The 24,815-nt window shown below is 48.3% G+C and overlaps 13 protein-coding genes across 13 annotated transcripts; 7 read left to right on the forward strand and 6 right to left on the reverse strand.

Moving 5' to 3' along the window:
- Positions 1 to 110: 110 nt before the first annotated feature.
- Positions 111 to 1,246, reverse strand: atmG (putative geranylgeranyl pyrophosphate synthetase AtmG; the record flags this gene model as incomplete). Its single annotated transcript, XM_041290815.1, has 4 exons — positions 111 to 495; positions 550 to 876; positions 941 to 1,095; positions 1,151 to 1,246. 4 exons carry the CDS (start codon positions 1,244 to 1,246, stop codon positions 111 to 113), a joined length of 963 nt encoding a protein of 320 aa, XP_041143945.1.
- An 860-nt stretch (positions 1,247 to 2,106) lies between these two features.
- Positions 2,107 to 2,916, reverse strand: F9C07_4243 (putative NAD dependent epimerase/dehydratase; the record flags this gene model as incomplete). The annotated part of the gene is made up of 1 exon (XM_041285305.1): positions 2,107 to 2,916. The coding sequence occupies one exon, from the start codon at positions 2,914 to 2,916 to the stop codon at positions 2,107 to 2,109; it is 810 nt and encodes a 269-aa protein (XP_041143946.1).
- Positions 2,917 to 3,246: 330 nt separating this feature from the next.
- Positions 3,247 to 6,207, reverse strand: F9C07_2281370 (cytochrome P450). Its single transcript, XM_041290816.2, has 5 exons — positions 5,546 to 6,207; positions 4,641 to 5,497; positions 4,471 to 4,578; positions 4,249 to 4,415; positions 3,247 to 4,193 (listed from the first exon to the last, which is right to left on the reverse strand). Exons 1-5 carry the CDS (start codon positions 5,784 to 5,786, stop codon positions 4,019 to 4,021), a joined length of 1,548 nt encoding a protein of 515 aa, XP_041143947.1. The 5' UTR covers positions 5,787 to 6,207; the 3' UTR covers positions 3,247 to 4,018.
- A 262-nt stretch (positions 6,208 to 6,469) lies between these two features.
- On the forward strand, positions 6,470 to 9,431 carry F9C07_2230153 (terpenoid cyclases/protein prenyltransferase alpha-alpha toroid; the record flags this gene model as incomplete). The annotated part of the gene is made up of 4 exons (XM_041290822.1): positions 6,470 to 7,276; positions 7,331 to 7,436; positions 7,491 to 7,777; positions 7,830 to 9,431. The coding sequence occupies 4 exons, from the start codon at positions 6,470 to 6,472 to the stop codon at positions 9,429 to 9,431; spliced, it is 2,802 nt and encodes a 933-aa protein (XP_041143948.1).
- Positions 9,432 to 9,677: 246 nt separating this feature from the next.
- F9C07_1364634 (uncharacterized protein) lies at positions 9,678 to 11,193 on the reverse strand. The gene is made up of 3 exons (XM_071508022.1): positions 11,168 to 11,193; positions 11,023 to 11,097; positions 9,678 to 10,956 (listed from the first exon to the last, which is right to left on the reverse strand). The coding sequence occupies exon 3, from the start codon at positions 10,921 to 10,923 to the stop codon at positions 9,925 to 9,927; it is 999 nt and encodes a 332-aa protein (XP_071364758.1). The 5' UTR covers positions 10,924 to 10,956; positions 11,023 to 11,097; positions 11,168 to 11,193; the 3' UTR covers positions 9,678 to 9,924.
- A 204-nt stretch (positions 11,194 to 11,397) lies between these two features.
- Positions 11,398 to 13,073, forward strand: F9C07_2201333 (uncharacterized protein; the record flags this gene model as incomplete). The annotated part of the gene is made up of 6 exons (XM_041290823.2): positions 11,398 to 11,443; positions 11,509 to 11,680; positions 11,748 to 11,764; positions 11,808 to 11,921; positions 11,997 to 12,808; positions 12,867 to 13,073. 6 exons carry the CDS (start codon positions 11,398 to 11,400, stop codon positions 13,071 to 13,073), a joined length of 1,368 nt encoding a protein of 455 aa, XP_041143949.2.
- Positions 13,074 to 13,095: 22 nt separating this feature from the next.
- On the reverse strand, positions 13,096 to 15,077 carry F9C07_4246 (putative MFS sugar transporter; the record flags this gene model as incomplete). The annotated part of the gene is made up of 7 exons (XM_041285306.1): positions 13,096 to 13,528; positions 13,589 to 13,983; positions 14,101 to 14,395; positions 14,447 to 14,588; positions 14,650 to 14,730; positions 14,793 to 14,861; positions 14,915 to 15,077. 7 exons carry the CDS (start codon positions 15,075 to 15,077, stop codon positions 13,096 to 13,098), a joined length of 1,578 nt encoding a protein of 525 aa, XP_041143950.1.
- Positions 15,078 to 15,771: 694 nt separating this feature from the next.
- Positions 15,772 to 17,547, forward strand: F9C07_2230157 (beta-galactosidase; the record flags this gene model as incomplete). Its single annotated transcript, XM_071509856.1, has 2 exons — positions 15,772 to 16,087; positions 16,163 to 17,547. 2 exons carry the CDS (start codon positions 15,772 to 15,774, stop codon positions 17,545 to 17,547), a joined length of 1,701 nt encoding a protein of 566 aa, XP_071364759.1.
- A 90-nt stretch (positions 17,548 to 17,637) lies between these two features.
- Positions 17,638 to 18,408, reverse strand: F9C07_2281372 (uncharacterized protein; the record flags this gene model as incomplete). Its single annotated transcript, XM_071510499.1, has 2 exons — positions 17,638 to 18,082; positions 18,220 to 18,408. 2 exons carry the CDS (start codon positions 18,406 to 18,408, stop codon positions 17,900 to 17,902), a joined length of 372 nt encoding a protein of 123 aa, XP_071364760.1. The 3' UTR covers positions 17,638 to 17,899.
- Positions 18,409 to 18,608: 200 nt separating this feature from the next.
- Positions 18,609 to 19,160, forward strand: F9C07_4249 (putative GNAT family acetyltransferase; the record flags this gene model as incomplete). The annotated part of the gene is made up of 1 exon (XM_041285301.1): positions 18,609 to 19,160. One exon carries the CDS (start codon positions 18,609 to 18,611, stop codon positions 19,158 to 19,160), a length of 552 nt encoding a protein of 183 aa, XP_041143952.1.
- Positions 19,161 to 19,874: 714 nt separating this feature from the next.
- Positions 19,875 to 20,647, forward strand: F9C07_4250 (uncharacterized protein; the record flags this gene model as incomplete). The annotated part of the gene is made up of 2 exons (XM_041285302.1): positions 19,875 to 20,154; positions 20,250 to 20,647. 2 exons carry the CDS (start codon positions 19,875 to 19,877, stop codon positions 20,645 to 20,647), a joined length of 678 nt encoding a protein of 225 aa, XP_041143953.1.
- Positions 20,648 to 21,524: 877 nt separating this feature from the next.
- On the forward strand, positions 21,525 to 21,933 carry F9C07_4251 (uncharacterized protein; the record flags this gene model as incomplete). Its single annotated transcript, XM_071511202.1, has 2 exons — positions 21,525 to 21,645; positions 21,707 to 21,933. The coding sequence occupies 2 exons, from the start codon at positions 21,525 to 21,527 to the stop codon at positions 21,931 to 21,933; spliced, it is 348 nt and encodes a 115-aa protein (XP_071364761.1).
- A 515-nt stretch (positions 21,934 to 22,448) lies between these two features.
- On the forward strand, positions 22,449 to 24,228 carry F9C07_2066442 (Alpha/Beta hydrolase protein; the record flags this gene model as incomplete). Its single annotated transcript, XM_071508715.1, has 5 exons — positions 22,449 to 22,745; positions 22,807 to 22,937; positions 22,994 to 23,204; positions 23,258 to 23,763; positions 23,793 to 24,228. The coding sequence occupies 5 exons, from the start codon at positions 22,449 to 22,451 to the stop codon at positions 24,226 to 24,228; spliced, it is 1,581 nt and encodes a 526-aa protein (XP_071364762.1).
- Between the last annotated feature and the right edge of the window lie 587 nt (positions 24,229 to 24,815).

Genomic DNA, 24,815 nt, shown 5'->3' on the forward strand with positions numbered 1-24,815 from the left:
TGTACTTGAACAGAAAGACCAACGAAAAGACCAAGTCGGTATAGTATATTTCATTCGTAACATGCGTGTTATAATAGTACTATACAATGATGGACCAATGTACAAGACAATTAATTGAGATTCAACATTTCTAAAAACGCACACATGCCTCTCGAGGGGCCCATTTGTGCATCCAATTCTTCCACCATTGACTTGGCTTCCGCAATTAGTGAGTTTAGCTTCTGATAGCTGTAGGTAAAGCTTCGGGTCGAGGTGATGTAGTCAACCGCATAGGCTTTCAGCGAGTTATCTTCACTTCTCTGTCTCAGGATGTTCATAAGCTGCATGTTCCTAGGATCACTGTTGATGCTGTGAATAATGGGGAAGGAAAACTTCCCCTCCGTGATATCCTCACAGAAGCCTTTATTTTTAGTGTACTCCCCGCCACTGAGGTTGAGAATGTCGTCCCGAATCTGAAAGATCGTGCCAAGGGTGTTCGTCAGAGGTATACAGTCGCTGGCTTCAATGTTAGTCACGCTCATATAATGTCATTTAGCGAAACTGACGTACCATGTCTGATTGCTTTCCAGCTGCATGAGTTTGACTGCGAGTCGGAATAACCCCCCCGTCTTGTCCAGAACCATGCCAATGTATTGTTCTTCCGTAGGGCACGTCAGAGTGTCTCGCCAGTGCAGATCCATCCCCTGGCCCCTATGAAGATTTAAGAGCTCCTCGACAAAGACATCATTTGCGCGTGTGCTATGCAGAGAGGACAATTTCTGCTGTGCGAGGAAGTATGCGTAGTTGGCGGAGTTGATGGTCTGAGCTACACCAAAGATGCTATGGGCGACTGGCTTCCCCCGCCGAAGCTTGGAGGAGTCTTGAATATCGTCAATCCTACAGTACTCATTTAGTCAGGGTTGATCACCGAGCAAGATATCGAGCAGGACATAAGCCTTACAGCAGAGATGCCGTGTGCAATAGATTGACAATCTCGCTTATAATTTCGGCCTTCTCCGGGGGAATCTGAAGCCATTCGTTGAATGCTAGCATGAGCTTGTGTCGAATGTTCTTTCCTCCAGACGACAGGAGGTAGTCCAGAGGCCCACAGATAATCTATAAGACTGTTAGGGGTATCGATCTCTATTTTCTGCTGCGGAGTCAAACAAACCTGCTCACTGCTCTTCGGTTCGGCCAGATTGTAACCGACATATTCCAAGGGAGGAGTTGGCAAGGACCCCATCTGGAGACCTGAGGTGACTGTCATACTGTAACAGTTGGAAAATGAGAGTAATGGCAACTGTGTGAGAGTGGGTAAAGAATGTGAGTTGGTTAATCACACCGGCCTCGTCCTAAATTGCCCCTGAGAAAGATGTATTTAATTGCCCATTTTTAGACACACGCAAGGGTTCAGGCGTCACCAAGGTGGCATTCCAGATTGTAATGGAGGTAACAGATCAGCCGCAATGAATTTGAATACACGGTGGTAGAGCAGCATTTGCATGGGTAGTTTTGAACGGTGTCATTCTCATATGTAAGCTTTCAAGCATGGAATGAAGGCCGATTTCTTATTGAATCTGAATTCATTGATTATCCTCACTAGTTGAAGCTAAATTCTGACTAGCCAAATAATACAATGATCGACTCCCAGATTACTTAATCAAGTATATGGAGGAGATAAGTGTATTCTTTCTGGAATGAGTTGGGGAAACCTTTTCACGACCATGCTCAGCTAGCCACGTCGTTGCTGGCCAGTAGACGAGTCACAATTATTGCATTCCTGTCGATCGAATTATCCACTCTGTCCCTAATCTGCCGCAAGGCTGGTGTGGCTTGCGAGCTAACGATCGATTAATCAAGATTTTGTTCCGAATAGAGTATAAGTATTGAAAGCCATAAGCTAATAGAATCATTCTGAGCGAAGGTGGATTGTTAACTTGCCACAGAGAAGATAAACAAAATAGCGCCACACAGCTGAAATATTCCAAACCTTGCAGCCAAAATAACTGGAAATGAAACTCTAACTCAAACAACAAATTTTACTTCATCCTGGACTGAGAGGTACTAAGTGGATAAAGTGGCTTACCAGTACCTCCCTAGGTATGCTGAGTCTACCTCACTATCGCTTCACCATCGCCTCATAAATCCTGTAATAGCAATCCCAGTAATAGCAAAGATCCCCACCCATCGGATCAAGGCACGTCGGATGTGATACTTCGCAGTACGTGCGATCTCCTCGGAATCGTTCACATGTGGGAAGGGTATATCCGTAGGGACATCTTTACCCAGCGCTTTACACAGCGGCTCCCAACCCTCTCGAACGTCAAAAAACACCAGCCGATCAGCAGGCACATTTTCCTGCAGCCAAGCGACATGCTTGGAGTAGATCGCCCTCTGCGGAAGCGTATCGCTCACCTCCTTCACCGAGCTGAACCGCCGACCATCCGCATACAGATTGCCCCACTGCTGGCGTAGCAACCAAGTAAAGTCTACAAAATGTCTCATCCCCGGTAGTGGAAGGAGGAGAATCTTTAAGAACGACAGGCGTGCAAAGCTGTGAATCTGGTTCATGCTTTTCTCCCACGCGAGGGGGTCGCGTACGGTACAGATGACCTTGGCGTCCGGGTAGAGCTCCAGCAGCTCTGGGAGGAGCTGACAGCCTGGGGCGTCGGTGATTGCTGCATAACCTTCGAGACGAGATTTGACGATGGACAACACCGTGCGCTTATCGTCCTCCAGCCATGCACGAAGGATGTGAATCCATGATTTTAACTCGGAGGGCGAGCCGCGGGTCAACTGGGTGCCGCCGTGGTAGACGGGGCCATCGAGGAGGATGGTCAAGGCAGCGCTGAAGGATGCAGTACCGGTACGGGGTAGTCCGGCGCCGATGACTTGGATCTGGGTCCCTGGCTTGGGAGCTGAGGCAGTTTGACCCATGGTTTGGGTTTGGTTCGGTGATGATCAGTTTTGGCCAGAAATCACAGACAATGTTGGACAGCTTTCCATGGTCATTTTAAATTCACATACGATTTATAGTTTTTATCAGCCACCTAGCACACTCATTGATCATAATTACGAACAACCTGACTAGCTTACCCTCTCGAAATATATTGGGAAGACTAAAAATACAATTATTACATATGCGAAGGCAACCGATGGGGAAGGATTAACCTAATTAGGGTTTGTTTTAGAGTTCTAGAACTTGTCGATCATCCCGAGAGAAGTCAACCTTGAATAAATACTCTATTACATATAGTAATACTGGCCGGCCATCTTCTCACCGCTATTCCCTCGATATTGAATATTCGGCACTCGGGGATCGGCGTCCTGCTAAATCCTATCTTGCAGGAACCCCCAGACTGGAAGTTGGTATGAGACCGATCACCCACGAGTATGTGATGAAGCTGCACCACTAGCCAATCCGAGTTCTCTTTCAGTACAATAACTAGACCCGCTGCCTAAAATGGATTAAGCCCTAGCACCTGTTCGAGCTGTCTGCATGCTAATGGTAACGTACATGGGTGGGAGGTCATTTATTGCGCTGATCTCTATCCCAGAGCCGTGTTGATCATAGAATGTGCACGTGAAGTTGGCTTTGTGGAACTATTTAATAGTACAGCCTTGTATCCCATGGCCGATATATTACAATCAGTACAGCATGATGAAGCGCGGTTCGAAGAATGGTTACCAAGCTGCTCATGCAGTTATCTATACTCAGGTCCTCTTAAGCGTTTCCTCAGTACGGGCTTTTTCTTGACATTCCATAGGCCTCCTGTTAATTGTTCCGTGTTTCCGTAGCTAAAAGGGATTGAACTCCGGAGAGCTTCTGGGAGTCTGCTCTTTCTGAATCTATTATTACGAATAAAACTAGGTTAGATGAAGTTAACAATAGTCAACCCTCTCCTAAACTATCTGCGAGTCATCGGTCCCTATAAATCTCACTCTACCCCTTCCCGAACGCGCAAGGTCAAGCGTGTACAGCCTAAAGAATGAATTCTTCAGCGGTCATTACAACTTGCCTAGGCAGAAATCCTAGAAACTAGTCTTTGCGGATGCCCACAACTTTCACTCGAACTCTCCAGGGACCATTCTTGGCCCGTGGAAGCAGTTTGTCTCGCACGAAACGAATATCCTCCGCAGTTGTCTCGTAAAGCTCCAGATCGAATCGACGGACAATGGCTGCTAAAGCAGTGTGTAATTCTGCATAGGCAAGGCTACGGTGTTCGAAGTTAGCAGGACGAATGACTTGTTGAAATGACATCAACGTACTTCATTCCGATACAGGATCGTGTCCCTTTGCCAAATGTCACCAGGAATCTCGAAAGACTCTCCTTACGCTCCGCCGCGAGCATCCAGCGCTCAGGGTAAAATTTCTCGGGATCGGAAAAGAGTGCCGGATCCGTATGCAAGAAGTATTGAAGCATACTAACGGGAGTCTACTTGCGTGATAAGCGTTGCCAGCCGTTACAAAAGATTATCAGGACAACGTACCCCAGGTGGAATGGCATAATCCTTGTATTTGATTACCTCGGTCGGCGACACCCTCTGTTGCCGCATAGCTAGACCCGAAAAGCGCAAGGCTTCATGAATAACCCCGTTCTGTGGAATGAGCCGTTAACAAGATCCTAGGAACGACCATCACAGACATCCAAGGTGCATACCAAATATGGCAGCTTTTCAAGCTCCCGCCATGTTGCCAGACCTTCTGGAGTGGGCATTACTTGTTCAAGCTCTTTGCGAAGTTTTGTAAGGACCATTGGATCACTAAGAATGTGGAATATAGCCACTCCTAAGGTGGTCGCGGTGGTCTCTGTGCCGGCGGCGAACAGAACCAATCCCTCATCCTCGAGGCGTTGCAACGTCCGTTCTTCGGGGGGTACCTCCGGAGCTGTAAGGGCATGGAACATGGTTGTTCTCTCGGTAGGAGTGCACACGTCCTTCTGCTTAAGCACCTCTATTGATTTCTTTCGTACTCCATGCAACAGGTCATACATTGCCGCTCGGGCTGGAAAGAGCTGAGTCATGAAGAATGAGGGTATTAATCGCAAAAAACGCTGGATAAGAGGGAAAAACCGGTGCAGGTGGATTTGCTCCGTCCCTTCCTGGACAACCTTCACAATGCCCTTTCCGATATTTTGCGGTTCGTGGAGACCATAGTCCTCTCCATATGCATATTGTGTGATGACGTGGCCTGTCAACGCTTGGAGTCTGTCGATGAGCTCTACTACTGAATCTTCCTCGTAGGCCGTAATAAGGCTATCCAAGAACCTTGAAATTGATTCGTGGATAACCGGCTCGATCCTCTCGATCGACCGTCTTGAAAAGAATGAGGTGAGTAACTTCCGGCGCATGCGATGGGTATGATGGTCAACTGTTGAAACCAACGCGGTGGGCGAACTGAATATCTCAACGGACTTTGCGTCCTTGTCTCGCCACCCGTGGGCAGGAGCATAGAGCTCGTCATAAAAATACGGGTCTTTAATGTGGACTTCACGCGGGTTGATCCGCACAATAGGGCCTATAGAATGGTAAGGATGGAATGCGGTTAATCAGCTGGTGACGGTACCATATTCTTGGTGCATTTTTTCGATTTCCCAGATGAACAATCCACCCCGGACGACATCGTGATAGAATTCATAGAGATGACTGATTGCTGCTAGCTTAGGGCCTGGTATATGATGGAGCGGATCAATATACAGTCGATATATAGTACGTAAAATCAAAGCGATTGGGAAAAGTAGTAGGATAGATATAATGAAGTGCTCCTTGGCGGAAGCCAAAAAGGTGACAACGGAAATCACACCCATGGTTTCGGGGACATTTGCAGGTTGCAAGAAGGGGAGTGGAAGGATGGGTATTAATGTGTTCAACAACCTCAGGGATCATTTATTAGTGCGGTGCTTCGTGTTAGACATTATAGGTCACTACTACCTCTGCATTGAGCCGGAAAAGCCTTCAGCTGAGCAGGACCAAAGTCCAAGCAAAGGAGCCTAATCTACCTATGCCCAATAGTTCCTTGTGTACGTTGAGAGGCGAGCCATTATGAAGGATCCATCTATCCACAAAAGTTTAACTTTTGCAAGCAGTGGTAGCGGTGAGATAGGTTATACAGAGGTATGTACATTCCCCACCCGAAAGGTACCAAATCCCGAGGTAATATTGAAATACTATTGCATGGTGCCCCACTTGGTGCAGTTGAAGAATACAAGGCGTAGCTGAAGAACAACCCTACTCCGATAACGATCTTCTTGGTAACTCGTAATCAAGGGGTTCGCTCGGCGCCATCGTGACCCACCATGTCGATCGAAAGTTTAAAGATAACGTAAGGAAAAGTCCATACGTCTTCTCGACCAGTCGAAATGTACTCAGGTTGTTGATTGGTATTTAAGATGTGACCAAAGCCAGGCATTTGTGGGCTCATTCCAACCTCATCAGCTACTTGCTACCTACAGTTTCCTTTCATTACAGACTTCAGTATCTATTGAGCAACATGAAGGACAATCCAGTGGGTGTGCTTGTCGATATGAAGGAACGGAGTTTGTTTAAGAGTTTTGATAAGTCTTACCATCCAACCTACGGACTGGGTACAATGTCTGGCAACATATACGATACAGCATGGATTGCAATGGTCAGAAAGCCCATCGAAGGGAAGTCTGTCTGGGCATTTCCAACTGCCTTTCAGGCTCTTCTTCAGCAACAAAGCCATTGTGGTAGTTGGGGTGGAACCACTTCTGAATTGGATTCCATTGCCAGCACCTTAGCAGCTCTTCTTGCACTGCAAAGACATGCGGAAGACTCCTATGACGCAGACCGTCAAGACCTCAACTCAAGGATCCTCAAAGCAAAAGCCTTCCTGGACGCCGCTTTGAAAGGTCTCAATGGCTTGCTAAGAACATGTACTTTACCTGTTAGTCTTGAGCTTCGATTACCGGCAATATTGGACCTCTTGGAAGCAGAGGGGCATACATTCGATTTTGACCGCACATACTTGAACAAGATTCAGTCGAAGAAACTTTCAAAGATCAACTTGGATACTATTTTCAGCGGTCCACAATCTTCTCTTCTGCACTCGTTGGAAGCTTTAGTTGGGAAAATCGACTTCAAAGGGCTGGCCCATTACAAGGTTCTTGGGAGCATGTTAGCATCTCCATCAGCGACAGCAGCGTATCTGATGTATAATCCTGTGTGGGATGATGAGGCCGAAGAATACATTCAGCGTGCAATCTCCAATGGGGCTGGTCATGGATCAGGTCTTGTGGCTGCAGGATACCCAACTACAGTATTTGAATGGGCGTGGGTACGTTTTATCCTCGTGGTCAGCATTGATTTATGGAGATTCTAATTCTAGCAGGTGACGACGAACTTAATACGCCATGGCATTGAACCAAGCAGCAGACTGAAAGAGGTTGGCAAGCAGATCGAGAGCGAAATTGAGCTTCATGGAGTAGTGGGCTTTGGTAGAGTGCCTTCGGTCTCGAAGTCGGTTCCTTTCGCTAATATATTGTGAATAGTCCCGAAAGCATGTCCTGATGCCGATGACACGGCCAAGGCTTTAGCAGCCCTTGCACTTCAGGGGGCACAGTACTCGCCACAAGTATTGGTCGATCGATTTGAACGAGAAAAGCACTTTACAACATATCTATACGAGACGCATACTAGCATAAGTACCAATGCTAACGTACTCACTGCCCTGGTGTTGCTTTCAGCCGATGATCGCTACCAGCCACAAATTGAAAAATGCATTCGCTACCTGTGCGATGCGTGGTTTCAATGTGACCGGATGGTAAAGGACAAATGGGTATGCCAAACTCTGCTTCTAGAGATTATGGGGTTCTCTCTAACAATTCTAGAATATCTCGCCTTATTATCCGACGATGCTAATGTGTGAAGCCTTGATGTCTTATATCCAACGCTGGAGTGAAGGGCATCTGGCCGCATTGCCCGACGATCTTATGAAATTCCAACTTCCCATCACGTTGTTTCAGTCTTTAATCCGAACATTGCGTACCCAAAATCAAGATGGATCATGGGGAAGCTCGAACTCAGCCGAAGAGACGGCTTATGCTGTCCTGATTCTCAAAAGTGTGGCACCTTTTAGTTTTACTAACATGATATCTGCGGAGATTAAAGATGCTATTAACAGAGGTGTCCAGTTCATCCTTACCAAAGGCCAACGGTCACAGACAGATGACCAGCTTTGGTTGGACAAAACCTTGTATGCTATACCGACCGTGTCGGACTCCTACATCATGGCTGCTCTGCAAGCTGAGGATACTATCGACAAACTTGCCGAAATACCACATATGCTCGTCAACGTGTCAACAGCAATGGTTCTTAAGATGACAGATTACTTTTCTCGATTACCATCTCAAATGGAGACACCGAAGTGGGTCATACAAGCTTCAGTTATAGAGGCGATTCTCTTTGGCTACAGGCTAAAGACGCTGGATGTATTTTCCACCGGAGGAGCTCTCGGAGAAAAGTACATCAAATATGGCGCATGCTTTTGGACATTGGCCAACAATTCAAGCCCTGAGTATCTCCTGAGTACATGGGTAGTCTACAGCATGATAGAACTTTCCATTGGCATATTCCAAGAGGACGAACTAATGGAGAAGTCCCTGGTCAATCTACCGGATTTTACAACCGACATGATAGCCGACTATATTGATGAACTGTGCAATGAGACTGCCTTGTGCAAAGATAGTTCTCTCCACGGACATTCATCTAGAACGAATATTTCTGATGTGGATGAGGAAACCCTCACTCGTCTTAAGAGCATACGGGAAAACATAGGAACCTGGTTCCGTTTTGTCTTGGATGGCAATCTCAAGGCAAATACTAGTCCTTATCATAGACGCGACCTCCAAAAAGAGTTGGAAATGTCAACTTTGGCTGCTACACAACAGGCCAAAGCGCATAGGTCACTAAACAACCGTCTTCCACATTCTGGCACCGAGTGTGCTACGGTAAGTACCGGACAAACATTTTATACCTGGCTACATACATCTGCTGTCCATGACGTCAAGAGCGCTGTTGTCTCCAAATCCCTTGTTTGTAAGATTGGGAATGGTGGAGATGTCTTCCCTACAGCTAGAGAAAAGTACCTTGCGGAGAAGTTATGGAGGCAGATATCCGTGGAAGGTAGGCTTTGGAATGACTTCGGCAGTATTGAGCGAGACCGCCTCGCATCAAACCTCAATTCAGTCAACTTTCCTGAGTTCTCGTCTCCTCAAAGCCTCTTGTTAGACGGTGATGTGGGGACCCAGTTGCTTCAGCTCGCGGAGTACGAACACAAGTGCACTCTGTCCTGCTTGAATGACTTGACACAGATCTTAGACAGTACCGGTCGGCAGACGATCTCGCTGTACCTACAGATGTATTACCGTTGCTGTGTGATATATTCTGAAACGTGTGTTGAGTATGCTTTCGGGTCTACCACGGCGACGTGACCGACAATTATACGGAAGGAGTAGATTATCTATGGCATTCCTAGCGAAGACCTCTCCTCTTCTTGAAAACATTTCAATATAACATTCTCAATACAGAGCGATCAACCACACCATTGGTCCTTCCTCGTCTTACATAAACTTTCCTGAGCATTGCCGTGCCCAGGATGTAGTACATAAGTTGATAATATATACCCTAGTCGATCCAAGACACTGTGCTTATCTGAAAATTCTGTATGCTTTGTCGTACCAGTCGGTTTGCTAGTAGCTAAAATGTAATAATATCAGTTATACTGGTAGCGAGGAAATAGCTGACAAATTTTGGAATCTACAGACTTCCTTGTTGACCTATTTGATCTCTCGCAAACAGAACTGCGTCTCACTCATTGGGTGTATAAAAATGATGCTTTCTCGGTGTTCTTATCGTGGGCAATGGCATGAAGACTAACAGAATTCACGGAAATAAGACCGCTACTCGATCATATAATTTGAATCCTCAGTCATCTAGTGAATAACGAGATCCCGGGTAGCTCCACAGTGTCCCTTGGACAGCATGCTGGTGGACGAATTCCTGACAGAGATCGATATCATCTTCTTCTCGGCCAGGAGGTAGATCTATACTTATATATTCTAACACGGGATTTGGGCCCGGAGACAAGTTATCAGATAGAGCCCCGCCGGGATGCTGAAGACGCACCAAGCACCCCAGAAAGCTCGTCGGCCAATCGGGCTCGCGCCATTTCAGCTGTATCTCGTGATCCCTTGCGGTGTTTATAATGACAATGCGTTTCAAAAACGACCACCACCTAAGACCCTCCAAACCCGAGTCTATAGGATCTGCTAGACTATCCGGGCGTGTGAGGACCAGATGGGTCAGGCTTGTGCATCCTTGGAGAGCCTGTAGGAATAGAGGCCTGTCTACGCACTGGTTGTATAGCGCGAGGTGTTTGAGACGTGGCCATAGTGACCATACGGGTGGCTCAGATCCATCCTCTATAGTATCGCAATACATCTCGTCTTGAACAGAACAAAACTCTTCCAGCTCCGTTAGGCGAACGAAGGCTGCCCGTATTATTTTTCGTAATCCTTGTACGTCTTCATCAGGATATAGATACCGCAGCGGGACATCAATAACGAGACGCCGTAGACTACCACAGATATGTGATGATAGTTGGTCTACCTGTTTTACCACGTGGGGCTCCTCCAGGTTATTACCCGGGAACGGGGCCAAAAAGAGTCCCGTCGGAGCTGCTTGTTGTTTGCCGTCGTCTGTGAGAAGCCGAGAAAAAACAGAATCCAGGCGTTTGCTGGAGTCAAGGTGTAGACAGTGCTTGAGAAGAAGTCGCTTTGCTGTGTGATGTGTGAGGCTGGATACCAGGGTGAGGCTGATTAGTGTTTGGGTCACCGGGTCCACTGGCGGAAATGCGACAGGATGAGCTGATGGAATAAGGCACTCGATAATATGTAGAATTACTTCGGCAGGGATTTGACGCATGTTACTCCGATGATGACGACAAAAGTCGCAAGCCTGAGAGGATGAATGGTCAGGTTTGTAGATTGATGTCGAGAGAAGGTGGGAGTGATATTCAAGTACTAATGTTTGACAAATGCCCCTCCTGGTGATTATGGCCAAGAGGTGATACTGACCAGGGATGCAAGTCTGATATTCCTAGTAAGAACTACCATTTAGCATGTACAAAGCAGGTACCTCAAGTATGTTGAGGACAAACAAAAGATACCTCTCCAGACAATGCAACCTAGCTCAACATCCACCAATCACAGGAGACCACTCATCTGACCCCACGTGCCTCTTTCTGGACCCCGAACTTTAGTCACCTCAGGCCCCAAGGCCTGCAATAATTATCATCTGATCACTCTCTTTTCTTTGAAGTCGGTGGTATGAAGGTAGCCAAGTCGTGCAGTCAATGTCGCGCAGCCAAACGGAAATGCACAGCAGATCCTTTCCGCGATGGTCGCTGCCTACAATGTTGCACGAGACAGCAATCTTGTTCTTGGTCCCTCGTTCGGAATGCGAAACCTATGTTATTGCCTGTTGATTCTGCATCCCCATATCCCCAAGTGCAGGTAGTGACGGTAAAAGAGGACGTTCGCGACGAGCTCGTGGACTTGTACCTGGAGCTCATACATGATAAGCCTCACACGCTTTTCCATCCGTCGCATCTGAAATCCCGGATACGCAATGGGTCTGTAGCGAAAGGAACCCTCCATAGTATTTTGGCCTTGGCAGCTCGGTAAGTCAACCGCGCGGCTAGGGGAAGATTCCAGCTCAGAATAGCTAATGTAGTTCGCTCCACTAAGATTTTCTAAGGTCCAAGGTACAAGGGAACGGACCAAAGATTTCTTCCGGTCGGCCAAAAGACCACGTCAAAATGTCAATTGACGACATCACTCTCGATAATATCAATGCCACCATCCTTATAGGCAATCTTTGTGGATCTGATGGTGATTCAAGCGGCGAGGCGTTATATTTCGGTAAGAGAGTTCGCATATATGATGAATGCTTCCTTTTTGCTCCATAGCGGAGACCTTTGTTAAAGACAGTCTTAGGGATTGCTTTCAGAATGGCACAGATTCTTCGTCTTCCTGAGCCATCGCAAGACGACGACGAAGTCATGAGGGAAAGCAAGCTTCGTACTTGGTGGTCACTATATATGATCGACCGATGGTCTTCAGCTGGGTTAAACATTCCCCGCCAAATCCAGGACTGTGACCAATTTCAGTTGCCCATGTCTGAGTTGGACTTCCATAACCTGGCTCCTGGACAGCCGGTTGGCAAAGATTCACGGATCACCCGGCCAGGTCTCTGGGGCTATATGGTAATTTTGGCAAGAATATTCGGCCAGATACAACATCTGCATCGGCGAATAGCCGATGGCACGTTGGACAATTCTGGTATAGAGTCCTCTACTCGTCAATTAGCTTCTGAGTTTGAGACCTTCATTCAAGGCCTACCCTCCGGACTTCAGCTCACTAAGGAAAACATGGAAACACATTCTACGCTTGGTGTCGGGCAAGCCTTTGTTGCCCTCCACCTAGGTTACCATCACTATGCTACTCTTTTGTACTTCCCGTATCTCGGCTCTCAGATGACTCATATCCTTGATCAGAAACTCTTTGCCACACGATGCAAGTACCACGCGGCAGCCTTCAGCGACCTCTTGAGATCATCTAATGAAACGAAGGGGTGCCAAGCTGTATACTTCATTGTCGCTCATATGACAGTGACGTCATCGTCGGCGCTGCTTCATACGCTACTCTTTGGCCAAGAGGATGAGTTATTCAACACCAAAAAGAGGTTATATTACAACTTCCAGATTTTACTACGGTTAAAATCATATTGGAGAGGCGTAGGCATGATGGTGAGTCTCTGGCATAAGTCAGTCGTATTTAGTCAATCAGCTGTCTAATAATTCTAAGATCGAACGCCTTTTTACATTTCAAAAGGCCTGCATGCTGTCAATGGATCGGATTTATACTATGGACAAATGGATTGTGAAGTTCCTACTGCAGCACGCCTTGCCAATAGAGGGGAATCCTGGCCCACCGGCCACGTCTCAGCTGGCCGAGAGAGACAGGTTTGCCAACGATGCGCTGTCAATGCTTCGACCACAGGGGTCTCGATAGGTATAATCTCTCATATTATCTCTTACGCGCTAATTTTCTCGGTATTCGCGGCTCTTTGATGTGTCACCCCCTCCACTGACCTCCCAACGTTCGCATCGTCACCATCAAATAATGCTGTAATTTCCTCCAAGGTCGGACCTTTTGTCTCGACAAAAAGGAACCAAATACAAAGACACTCAACGACAAGAATGGCGATATAAACAAAATAAAATTTCCATTGCAATCTTTCCAAACCAATCGGGTTCACGTATTGATTGAAGACCGATGCCGCTGATGTGCAAGCGAACGCAACAGCCATTCCCTTCGCTCGGATTTGAAATGGAAGGATCTCCGCGCAGTAAGCCACGGTGAGTCCGGGCCACGCGAAGCCTGCCACACCGTAAAAGAGAAATATCATTGCAATCACCGCGCTTCCTGCTCCGGTGTCTCCTGTATTCGCATAAACAGCGGAACATCTGCGCCATTGGTCAGAAAACGTCCAATCTCTATAGATAACGAGTGGCAGATGGGTGTACCCTGTCCAAATACTGAAGCTTACCAGCATTCCTACGGCTGCGATCATAAAGAGCATCCGCCGGCCCAGAACGTCGACGAGGAAGGAGGAGAATCCGATAGCCACAAGGAAGGACCAAAGTTGCAAGCCTCCGTTAATCACCGCCTGATCATGCGACGACTCGATACCCACTGAGTTCAGGATCGAGTGCAGGTAATATGATACCAGGCCATTTCCCGAACATTGAGAAAAGAAGGAAACCAACACAATCAGGAGGAGACGTTTACGATTTCCCGGAGTTTTTATAAGGGTCTGCCAGCCGTTCCGGGAGTTTTCCTCTTCCAGTCGCAAGGTTCCCTGAATCTCATAGAACTCAAATGCACAGAGTTGATCCGTTTGGTCCCCATTGCCATGATACTGTCAATTTAACCGGTTAACCAAATTGAGATCCAAAAATTTTTTTTCCTCATAGGACTAAAGAGCCTCGTCGCCCAAGAGTCAACTAACAAAGGAACACAAGAGATGACGACGTACCTTTACCAAGATGTTGAAGGCTTCATCTGGCCTGTTTTTGGCGCATAGCCAGCGAGGACTTTCCGGGAGGAACCAGATTCCTACAAATTGAATAGCAGGCATAGCTGCTTGCATCCCAACCGGTATCCTCCAAGATGCTTCCGAATTATATTTAATGGTCCCAAAAACAGTCCAAGCCGCGACAATTGATCCAATATACCACAGAGTGTTGTACATAGTTGTCAATGTTCCGCGGTGCTGAGGATGTGCCAGCTCTGTGATGAGCAACGGGGCCGACCCCTGACTGATGTTGGAACTGTGTTGACTTGGTCATTGATGGAACTTATAGGGGTTGAGGTAAACGTACCCAAGACCGACCAGGAATCTTCCAGCGATGAACATTCCACTGTTCACAGGTGGGACAACCTGTATTATTGTGCCAATGAAGATCACGACAAGGCCCACTGCTACACCGATCCTGCGTCCCAACAGGTCGGCCACATAAGAGGCTGTTTGTCCCGAAGTCAGTATCGTCACCGTGTGAGAGGATAAGGCACCCAAGTGACATACCGAAGAAAAGAGCGCAGACCCCACCAATATTCTGGATCGCTGTGAATAACCCAAGCGTTGACCCTGTGGGATTATCAAAATCTATTCAAGCCGCGAGTGATTAGTTGGAATCTTGTATTGTACAGGCTAGAATATCTACTCACAGGTTTGCCACGGAGACATTGTTTGCAAACCGTTTAAAAGCGAGCCATCATATCCATTGATAGTCGAGCCTATGGACAAAAGGTCAGTTCATACTTTTCATGCTTAGCCAGTGACCACTTACCAAGAAACAAAAGAGGCATCATTGCATAGAGCTTTCTCAGACCATGGAGTTTCCACCAGGTGACCCTTGGTATTTCATAGGCAGGGGGGGCATGTGAAGATGCTATCTCCGCATGTTCAATCGAGACATCGGCCTCCTGGTCAAGGTTTTTGACAGAACCCATAGTAGCACGATACGAAGACCAACGTCAATGTCGTAGGAAGCGTATATTGATAAGTCTGCCAGTACAGCGAAAGGCCATGGAAGGCAGGAGTATGCTTCTTTATACATTTTACCAATGGCACCTTGAGACGTCTAAACGAGATCTGGGGTTACAAGCATTCTAGTGGCTTTGACGATTCCATTCCGGACCTTGATTCCCTTTGATACATCCATGACACCATCCGGGCAATCGCCGCATAGAGACATTTTTGCGGAGAAGCGCCGGCTTATCAGCCAACAAGATTCATTCATTGCCGTCCGCACTAAATCAGAGTTGCTTTAGGATACACGGTTGAAGCTTGCGTGTCCATTCAGAGGCCGCGCACTAGGCTCGGCTTGGATCCACCTTAGCGGACCAAAAGACCATGCATTGCATCCCCGCATCAAGTCATCTGGAAATCGGCTTTCCCGCGATATGGCCAGCGATACCTTCAGTTTCCATTCCGTTATGCTTCAGGCGGGTTGCGACCAGGCTATAGCCCGGGATATAGACCAATCAACGGCTCTCAATCCCGAACTTCTTACCAGGCATTCCTCCGGCGGGATGGCGAGTACCATCTCCAGCCCTTATAAAGGGCATCGAGGTCAGCTCCATTGGCTTCATAATTACCACCATCTTCTTATTCACCTCCCTGCAACAGCTCAACTATTGCATCATGTCATTGCCGAACACTACATACCCTCATCTGCGTCCAACAGACAACGGGAAGCAGCTCATAGTCAATGGCAGACCTTTCCTTTCTCTCGCTGGAGAACTCCAAAACTCCTCCATGACCTCGGCAAAGTATATGGATACAGTCTGGCAGAAGCTCGCCGACACTCATATCAATACCGTCCTCGGTTGTGTCACCTGGGAAATGATCGAGCCGACGGAAGGGCAGTTTACTTTTACCGAGCTCGACAGGGTTATCTTGGGTGCGAGAAAGCATGGGTTACGGCTCGTGCTACTGTGGTTTGGTTCATTCAAAAACGGTACGCCTCAGTCCTTCAGCCCTTCTAGTACTCTTTTGTTTATAATCTAGTACTCATCGAGAGTGTGGAACGTAGGTATATCGACATACGTACCAGCCTGGGTTAAGACCAATCCTAAGCGGTTTCCTCGCGCCAAATTGAGGAAGGCTGGTGGTGTTCTTCAGACTGCCGATGTGCTATCAATCTTTCACGATGAAGCGCCGAAAAGTGATGCAAATGCATTTTCCCATCTCATGCGTCATTTACGGGAGTTTGATGGCAGCCACTCTACTGTCATCATGGTGCAAGTCGAGAACGAGACAGGCTTGCTCGGTGATTCGCGAGATGGGTCATCGACCGCCGAAGAACGTTTCTCTCAGCCTGTGCCGGAAGACCTGCTCACCTTTCTCGCCCGTGATTGGGACAGCCTTCACCCCGACCTCAGAAGCAATTTGGCCCACTTCAAGGCTCAGTCCCAACCACACGGGTCATGGGTAGACGCATTTGGTCGAGGGCCACACACGGACGAACTCTTCATGGCTTACCACTACGCACACTACCTGAATCAGGTCGCTACGGCGGGAAAGAAAGAATACCCCATCCCCCTCTACACTAATGTGTGGCAGAACTATGTGGGAGAGGACGGGGATAATGATTTCCCTATTGTTGCAGGGGGCGGTGGTTTGCCTGGTGACTATCCATCCGGCGGCGGTACCATTAATGTTCTTGACATTTGGCAGCAGTTCGCCCCGGCACTGGACTTCATCGCTCCCGATGTTTATCTAAACGATTATGCTCAGTCTTGTCGCAAGTACCGTCATCGTAACCAACCACTGTTCATTCCGGAGCAACGACGTGATGAGTACGGGGTACGACGGATCTGGACTGCCTACGGATCATACCAAGCAATCGGGGTGTCACCTTTTGGCATCGATACGCTTGAGCCATCCACCAATCCATTCACTAAACACTATGCATTGCTGGACTCCGTCTCGCAAATTGTGCTTGACGCACAGCGTCGACCGGGCTCGTCGGTCGGCTTCTTTTTCGATGAGCTTGCGGAGAATGGTTCCGATCCGTCGAAGCCAGTTGTTCGGCACTACGCGGGGCTCGAGATCACTATTGAACGCTGCTTTGTCTTTGGCAAACCCGGTCCGGGCTCTGGCATGGTGATCCACCTCGGTGGGGTCAAGTTCCTGTTAATCGGCTGGGGATTCCAGGTTCGTGCGACCTCATTGTCCCCGACAGCAACATTCACCGGTATTCTACGGTTTGAAGAAAAGTTTGTCGTCAATCGAGACACGGGCGAACTCAAGACGCTGAGAGTGCTCAATGGCGATGAGACGCGCAGCGGGATTTTTGCCATGATGCCAAACGAGGACCCAGATTATGGAGGGTTTCCTATTTGCGTGACGATCCCGGCCCGTACTATGATCGCTGAGGTAGAATTCTACTCGATTGATGATGAGACTGCTATGTAGTGGTTGTGTGGAGAAACCCTCGATATTGATAGTGGGTGTTAGAAGTGCCAGTACCGGGACATATATGTGTGTGTGATATGCTAATATTACTGATATTATTCATATAATAGAGATAGATTTCCCCTGGACACTAAATATTCTAGCTCCGTAGAGAAAATTCCGTCACCTCAGGCCTCCAAAAATATCATCTCAGTTCTACCCGCCGCTCTGATGCTAGCCTGTGCCCCGTTACCTTATGGGTGAGGCATGGGACAGCATGTCGCTGCCTACCATTGCCGTCAGAATGACACTTCGTGTGGCATCATCCCCGTTTCTAGATGTGACTATGCTGGGCCAGACATATAACAACGGGTCAATCCCATTCGATGCAGCAGTGAGGTATAGAGCAGTCAGGCTTCCGACAACTGTCGTAGCCGGGAGGGGGTAGACGATAGTGCAAACGTGCTGTGACGCACGGGCTGAGACCAGTCGCTAGTCGCCAGCTGGACCTGTCAATGACTGCAGCAGCGAGGAATTCAACACCGGTGCCGAGCGCCTGTATACTCAGTAGAAGTGTATAATTGATGTGAGCTTGAGAGAGGCGGTCAATGTTCTAGCGTGACTTTAGATATAGAAGTATGAGGCCCTGGACGTTGCACGCTTGCAGGGCAACAGCTAGGACTGAGAACCCACAGCAGATATACCTAGTGTCGCATTTATCACTTGCACTGCAGATTGACCTGGCACTTGTTTGATGAGCCTCCACGAGGCTATGTTAGCCAGCTGTGCCGCAGTACGAGGCTTCTGGTACCCATTGTCCTTCTTGGGGGGGCAGACGACTGAGTGCCAGCTTGCGTTCGTCCTTGTTGGGATGCGTCGCATGAGTGATCTCAGGAAGATCTGAAAAGTACAAGGGATGATGCCATCGATGATGAGAACCCGGGGTTGGTGGGTCTGTTCTCGGCGGGCCAGCCGTGTAGCTGACTGGGCATGCCAAGCACCTTGCACACAAAAAGATTTGGACTTAATACAATCCTCAAAAAACATCAGCAGTCGTATAATTGGCCCAGATCCTGAACACTATGACCACGACCATCTGCCCTGCCACGCCAGATGAGATCCCCGCCATTGTGGATTTCATCATAGCGGCCCGCGCCGACATGTTTTCAATGCTGGATCCATCATTACACCTCCAGAAGGCCCAGCGTGAACTTGCCAGCTTCCAGCAAAGCTACCTGGAACATCCCGACGGAGCTTTCTTCACAGCCCGAGTGGATGGTCGCTTGGTTGCCACTATCGGCTATGTCGCCTACGACCAGCGTTTTCCCCAACTGGACTTCGGCCACGAACGGGTCGTCGAGGTGTTGAGGATGTATGTCCACCCCGACTGGCGCCGAATTGGACTAGCTTCAAAATTGTTCGCGGCTCTCGAGCAGAGAGCACGCCAAGAAGGCATTCGGCGAATGTATCTGCATACCCATCCCTTTTTACCGGGCTCCATCCGCTTTTGGGAGCGGCAAGGGTTCTCCATCGTCCACATCGACGATGATCCTATATGGCGTACGACACATATGAGCCGATTTCTTGCTGCTGATGAACCTCAGCAAACAGATCTGCTATCGACTGCGGCATGAGAATACTGCCACGGGATTGTCTGTTAGGCCGTCTCAAGTTCCACCGCACAGCCCGCTCCAGAGCTGGTTGAAGTGAACCACAGCTACTGGGACGATCAGGTCAGGGTGGCCCCATCGTCTGTGAGGATTGTGGCCTCTCCCAACGGCTAGTATTTTTAAACCCATCGAAAGGGAACGTTCCGTGATGCCTGCCACTTCTATATAGGGTAGCTTGGGTAATTGGTGTCCAAGTGCTAATGATGCCTAATGAGGACCCATCTGCGTAACGATCCCTACCCGTACTATCACCGCTGAGGTAGAAATCCATTCGATTGATGATGCGACTGCTGTGTAGTGTTGGTTCGGAAAAACCCCCCCGCCATATGGACGGCGGGTCATGGACGTTGGAGTACTCAAATATATATACGCGGTGATGACGTAACTTATTTTGATAAAATCATAGAGATAAGTGTCGCTCAACAGTAAACAACTCAGTTCCGTAGAACAATTTCCTTTTCAGAAGAGTGAGATGGTGGTCGGCAATTGAAAGGGTTCGCTTATTGAAGAAACTGTTTGTTGTTTACATGGAATTCGAATGCGTTTCTCCGCAGTCTTGGCGGCCGGAGGTGATTCGTCCGCCATCGTCATAAACCATCACTTGACTTCCACCCTCGCTCTCTGGGTTCTTCCTTTTCTTTTCCTCTAATTCAACTGCACAGAACATTTCACCTCACAATGGGTCTCATCAAGGGAGTCCTGAAGCTCACCACCTATGGAGGGCTCGCCTCGGCGGGCGCCTTCTTCTACACCACGCGCAATGACGTCTTCGTGCCCATGTCGCCCACGGATCCCATCTTCCAGTCCGCCGCCTACCGCAAGTTCAATCCCGAACAAAACCCAACCACCCACGACCTCTGCGTGCGCAAAGTACCTCTGTCCGACATTAACCCGACCTTATTAGAGAAGAAGGGCAAGCTGGCCGAAGCCTTCTGTGCTGGAGTCTGGAGCGGCTGGGGTAAGGACGGGACCCTCCACCCCGAATGAACCGCCATACTCAACCACTCGGGCTGGGTCAGAGAGAATCGAAATTAACATGTCGGATTTGATTAGGATATGCCTTCCAACGTGCCTACCTCGCCCGGAAATACCAAGGTCCCGAGACCGCGAACCACCTCTGGGAACGGCCAGAACTGAAGGCCTCCACTTACGATGTCGGTACCCTCATTACCGACCACTTCGAGGTTATTGAGAAGACCCCCGAGCGGATTGTAGTCCGCTGCGGTGACAGCCCCCGTAAACAGGATGTCCGCGAATCAGACGGCCTCTTCGAAATGTCGGCCGTCGTTAAGCCCGAGGAAGGAGTTGCGGAGTTTGCTCTCAAGAGCTGTTTCTACAAAGGAAAAGGGAAGGCTGACAGCCAGCCGATGCCGCCGCATATTCTCTGGCTGCATAAGCAGTATACCAAGTTGTGGGCTGAGACGGCTATCCGCAATGTTCTCCGCCAGTGATGATTTCCGATCAGTGGAGCGTGTTAGTATGTGACCATTGTTCTGCCGTCACTCTGTACATAATACCCGATTGCGTGGATGGAAAGCGAATAATACCTGCCTCTTGAGGGGGCTTCTTTGCATAGTTTCGGAAATAAAGATCTGGGCCCTGTGTCTATTCCTTTTTTCTTTCTCTAATGCTACAGATTGAGCAAAAGCGAACCTAAAACCGCACATCCTCCCCGGTTTTATCCGGCCTCTAGGGCGAAGCAGCCACGTGGTATAGGTCCGACATATCTGCGGGCATTCGTCATTGTTTGTTTCGTCTTTGTTCTTCATGGTGGGGATGCAGTGTCTAACGCAACCGCTCAGTCCCTCTCCAAGAATAGCAGATAACAATGCTTGTGAGTACTCATTCTGGAGAACAACCGAGATGATTTGGTATCAGCAACAGAAGCGTTGGTGAAAAGGACGGGGCATTTGATAAAATGGTGTCATCGGGGCACAGGGCAACAATAAGGTTTAGGGCTGCATATGTCACTAGGCCGTTGCCCTGTGCCCCGACGACACCCCTTAATCAAAGACCCCGGGGAATGGCCTGTGAGCCTATTGTCACTGTCTGCCAAGCAGGGCCGAAACATCACCTGGATGGGTACAAGAACCACACTGGCATTTCAACAAAGGCCCTTTGTTTGTGAGGATTGATCCGAGCGTCTCCCTTCAAGGTGAAGGCACTCACTGATTATCCATGTATCCTCAACAGGGTAAGACTCGAGAGCCTCTTGGTATATAAGCACATTCCCCCACTTGCAACTGTGATGTGAATTTGCAACAGAACTTTGCCTTTGAGGTGACCCTTCAACCTCCACTGAACTACTGTTTTATCTATCTATCGAAAATGATCAAAACCATCTTGTGTGCGCTTGCCATCCTGGCCGCAATTGCACCATTGACTACCGCCGAGAAGATAAAATGTAACAATGCCACGGCGTACTGCGGAGCAACACTCATAAATCGGGGTAAATAACAGCCAGGGAATCCTTTACTTGAACATCATTGAGACTGACATTGATTACACAGGGGGCTATCTGACACAGATTAGCGAGATACTCAAAAACCACGACGAGGACGCTGGTGGCCTGCTTTTACAACACGGTCTTTTCTGGTGCAAGGAAGATGGCAAACTTCATGATGCTTATAAGAAATGCAAACGAAATAAATGCCGTGCCAACCAGGGTTATTACCCGGAGTCGGGCGACGAGTGTAAGGGAGAATGGCGCGGAAGTATACTCCCGGATATGAAATAAATAGGGCATACCCGATTACTCGCGGTGGTTACTTGTTGTCTGCTTTTTCTCAATGCTTGGGTCCTATACATTCGAATCTTGTGTTTAAAGTGAGTTGAAAGAAATATTATGAATTCCCTACAGTATATGTCCAATTATTTGGATATACTTTATTATGACTCCGAAACTCGAGCTACCCGGGGACAGCTAGTAATCCACCGATAGCTACAACATCGATCAACGATCTACAGCTCTAGAGACCACAATATAGCAGATTACAAATCTGTCAACTGCTCAAGATTATCAATCCAAATTCCCCCGCAATTTACAAGAGTCGGTTCACCCCCGCATTTCTGCTTCCTTGCAATGTCCGCGCCGGATAAAGACAAGTCCATGGGTGTTCAGCCAGATGAGATGTGTAAATCTATTACCCCTGGAGATGCTATAAATCGTGAGCCTAGCTCCGGACAGCTTCGCATCGGGATTACATTTCCCTCCAGCCAAAATTCCATTTACTGTTACATAATAAAGGAAGCATGGCTTACTCTATTCTCCAAATTGCACTGGCAACACTGTTAGGTTACTTTGTTTTAGTTGACGCAGCGATAATCCAGCAGACAAGGGCCGAAGCGCACCCGCCCAAGGCGAAAGTCCAGAATGGTACATATGTTGGTGTTCATAATGATCACTATAATATTGACTATTTCCTGGGGATTCCATTTGCTCAGCCGCCGATTGGGATCTTACGCTTGGCACCGCCGGTCTCTCTCAACTCCTCGTTCTCGGGCACACGCAATGCCACGAACCTGCAACCAGTATGTGTCCAGTTTCAGGTATGTTGGTATTATGGGAACGTCTTCCTTGGATTTCTGTGCCATATTATTGTTTTGAAAGCTAACGGCAGAAAATAAACCTCAGACAGCGACAATTGACCGTGCCATATCTGAAGATTACCTAACTCTTAATGTGTACCGACCATCTAACTGCGGAGATCAGAAGCTACCTGTGCTAGTATGGATATATGGGTTAGTTCTCGCTCTCGCTTCCGGGAAACATCGTCTAACCTCTATCGATACGTCAGAGGAGGTTACACGCAGGGCAGCAATAGTGATCCCAGGTACAACCTAACATTCATTGTGAACAAGTCAGTCAAAATGGGCAAACCGATTATTGCAGTGGCAATCAACTACCGTCTCAATGGATTTGGCTTTCTGGGTGGTCCTGTTATCCAAGAGCAGGGCCTTACCAATCTTGGTCTCCGGGACCAGCGCCTTGCACTTCATTGGATCCAGGTAGGTGTATCCTAGCAGGAAATTAGTATAACGGTCACTTATCTCAAGGGTAGGAAAATACTGCTGGTTTTGGAGGGGACAAATCCAAGGTAACAATATGGGGCCAATCTGCCGGTGCAGGTAGTGCTGGATCGCAGCTACTCGCATACGGTGGACGCAATGACTCGCTATTTCGGGCTGCTATCGCGGACAGTGATGGTCCCCTGGCCTTTAAATCCCCTTCCAATGCTACCCAACTCCAGACCTGGGAATCGATTCTGAATCTTACCGGTTGCTCAACTGCCTCGGACTCCATGGCCTGTTTACGAGGTGTTAGTTCCGCCAACCTCTCCTACGCAGTCAACGCCTCAAGAGGAACCTTTATGCCTATCACCGACGGGGGTTTTGTGGAAACACATAGCTCCGCACAGTTGCTAAATGGCCAATTTGTTCAAGTGCCACTCTTGACTGGAACCAACACGGATGAAGGCACCAATTTTGTCGGATCTCCATCTCATATTGGCGCCTTGCCAACCATTGCTTATCCAAACGATACATCGTTCCTGGACTATATCGGCCAGTCTATCACAAATACTACAGCTTCGGCAGCGGCACTGGCTGCTCTTTCCTCCTATACCCTGACATTCCAGCTATTGGCGTCCCACACTCCCACAAGGGTCGTTTAAACTCAACGTTTGGGTCTCAATACGCACGTGTGGCCACTTTTGCTGGAGATTTCATGGCCCACCGTGGCCGTCGACTATCCGCTCAGATGTGGTTTAAATATAACGTCCCTGTGTATACCTACCGCTTCAATCAATGGCCCATCGGAGGGCTTCCAGATACAACTGGTACAACTCATTTCACCGAAATACCTCTAGTACAGGATCATGAAGTTCAAGATGGCTACCGTGCACCCTGGTACCCGGCTGGTAGTGAGTTCACCAGTATGGACAGCGACTTCTACGCCCTCGCTCGACTCATGAGTAAGGCTCCTATCCCTCCCCTCGTCACATTTTTCCGCTGTTATTTGAAGACTCCCTGAGACTCCTCCATCATGATGGATTAGCTTATGCCTGTTCGGAGATGGTCTACTTTCTTCCCAACTAACGCTTTTCGTGCAGGTCGCATGTGGATCGCCTTTGTACATGACCTGGACCCCAACGGACACGGAGTGAACGGTAATAATGGGCACTCTATTCCTGAGTAGCCTCTGTATGCGAAAAGCGCAAGTGACGCATCTGAAGGCTATGCGTCTAATCTGCAGTTTCTCTCCACGTTGCTGGGGCTAGCACAAGTTGAGTCAGACACCTGGCGTGCTGAGGCAATTAACTATCTAAACCAGAACAGCTACACACTCTTTGGAGTATAACCGTTGCTTATGGACGAATCAGAGGTGGGGCTGGAGAATATCATATATTAGGTCCATGAGTCATGTGTGGTGTTCACTATATCTGTTAGGTATTTTGAGTCATAACTTGTATATTCAAGGTTCGCTGTCTTGCTATCTACATCAACGCAAGCCATCAACGCCGCGACGCATTTTATAACCTTCAGCCCGATGAGCTAAAACTCGTGCCTATCTAGGACGTACGACTAAAGACATAAGTATCCACTTGGTCCTTAGCTTCT

Source organism: Aspergillus flavus, chromosome 3 (genome assembly GCF_009017415.1).
Source record: "Aspergillus flavus chromosome 3, complete sequence".
NCBI lineage: Eukaryota > Fungi > Ascomycota > Eurotiomycetes > Eurotiales > Aspergillaceae > Aspergillus > Aspergillus flavus.

What these genes read in the sequence shown, in the direction of transcription:
- F9C07_2281370 (XM_041290816.2), bottom strand. Translation starts at nt 5,786, where the DNA reads ATGGGTGTGATTTCCGTTGTCACCTTTTTGGCTTCCGCCAAGGAGCAC. An exon ending in TTGAAAAGCTGCCATATTTG is followed by an intron (nt 4,579 to 4,640) that starts GTATGCACCTTG and finishes CTCATTCCACAG; the next exon opens with AACGGGGTTATTCATGAAGC. An exon ending in ATTATGCCATTCCACCTGGG is followed by an intron (nt 4,416 to 4,470) that starts GTACGTTGTCCT and finishes TCACGCAAGTAG; the next exon opens with ACTCCCGTTAGTATGCTTCA.
- F9C07_1364634 (XM_071508022.1), bottom strand. Translation starts at nt 10,923, where the DNA reads ATGCGTCAAATCCCTGCCGAAGTAATTCTACATATTATCGAGTGCCTT.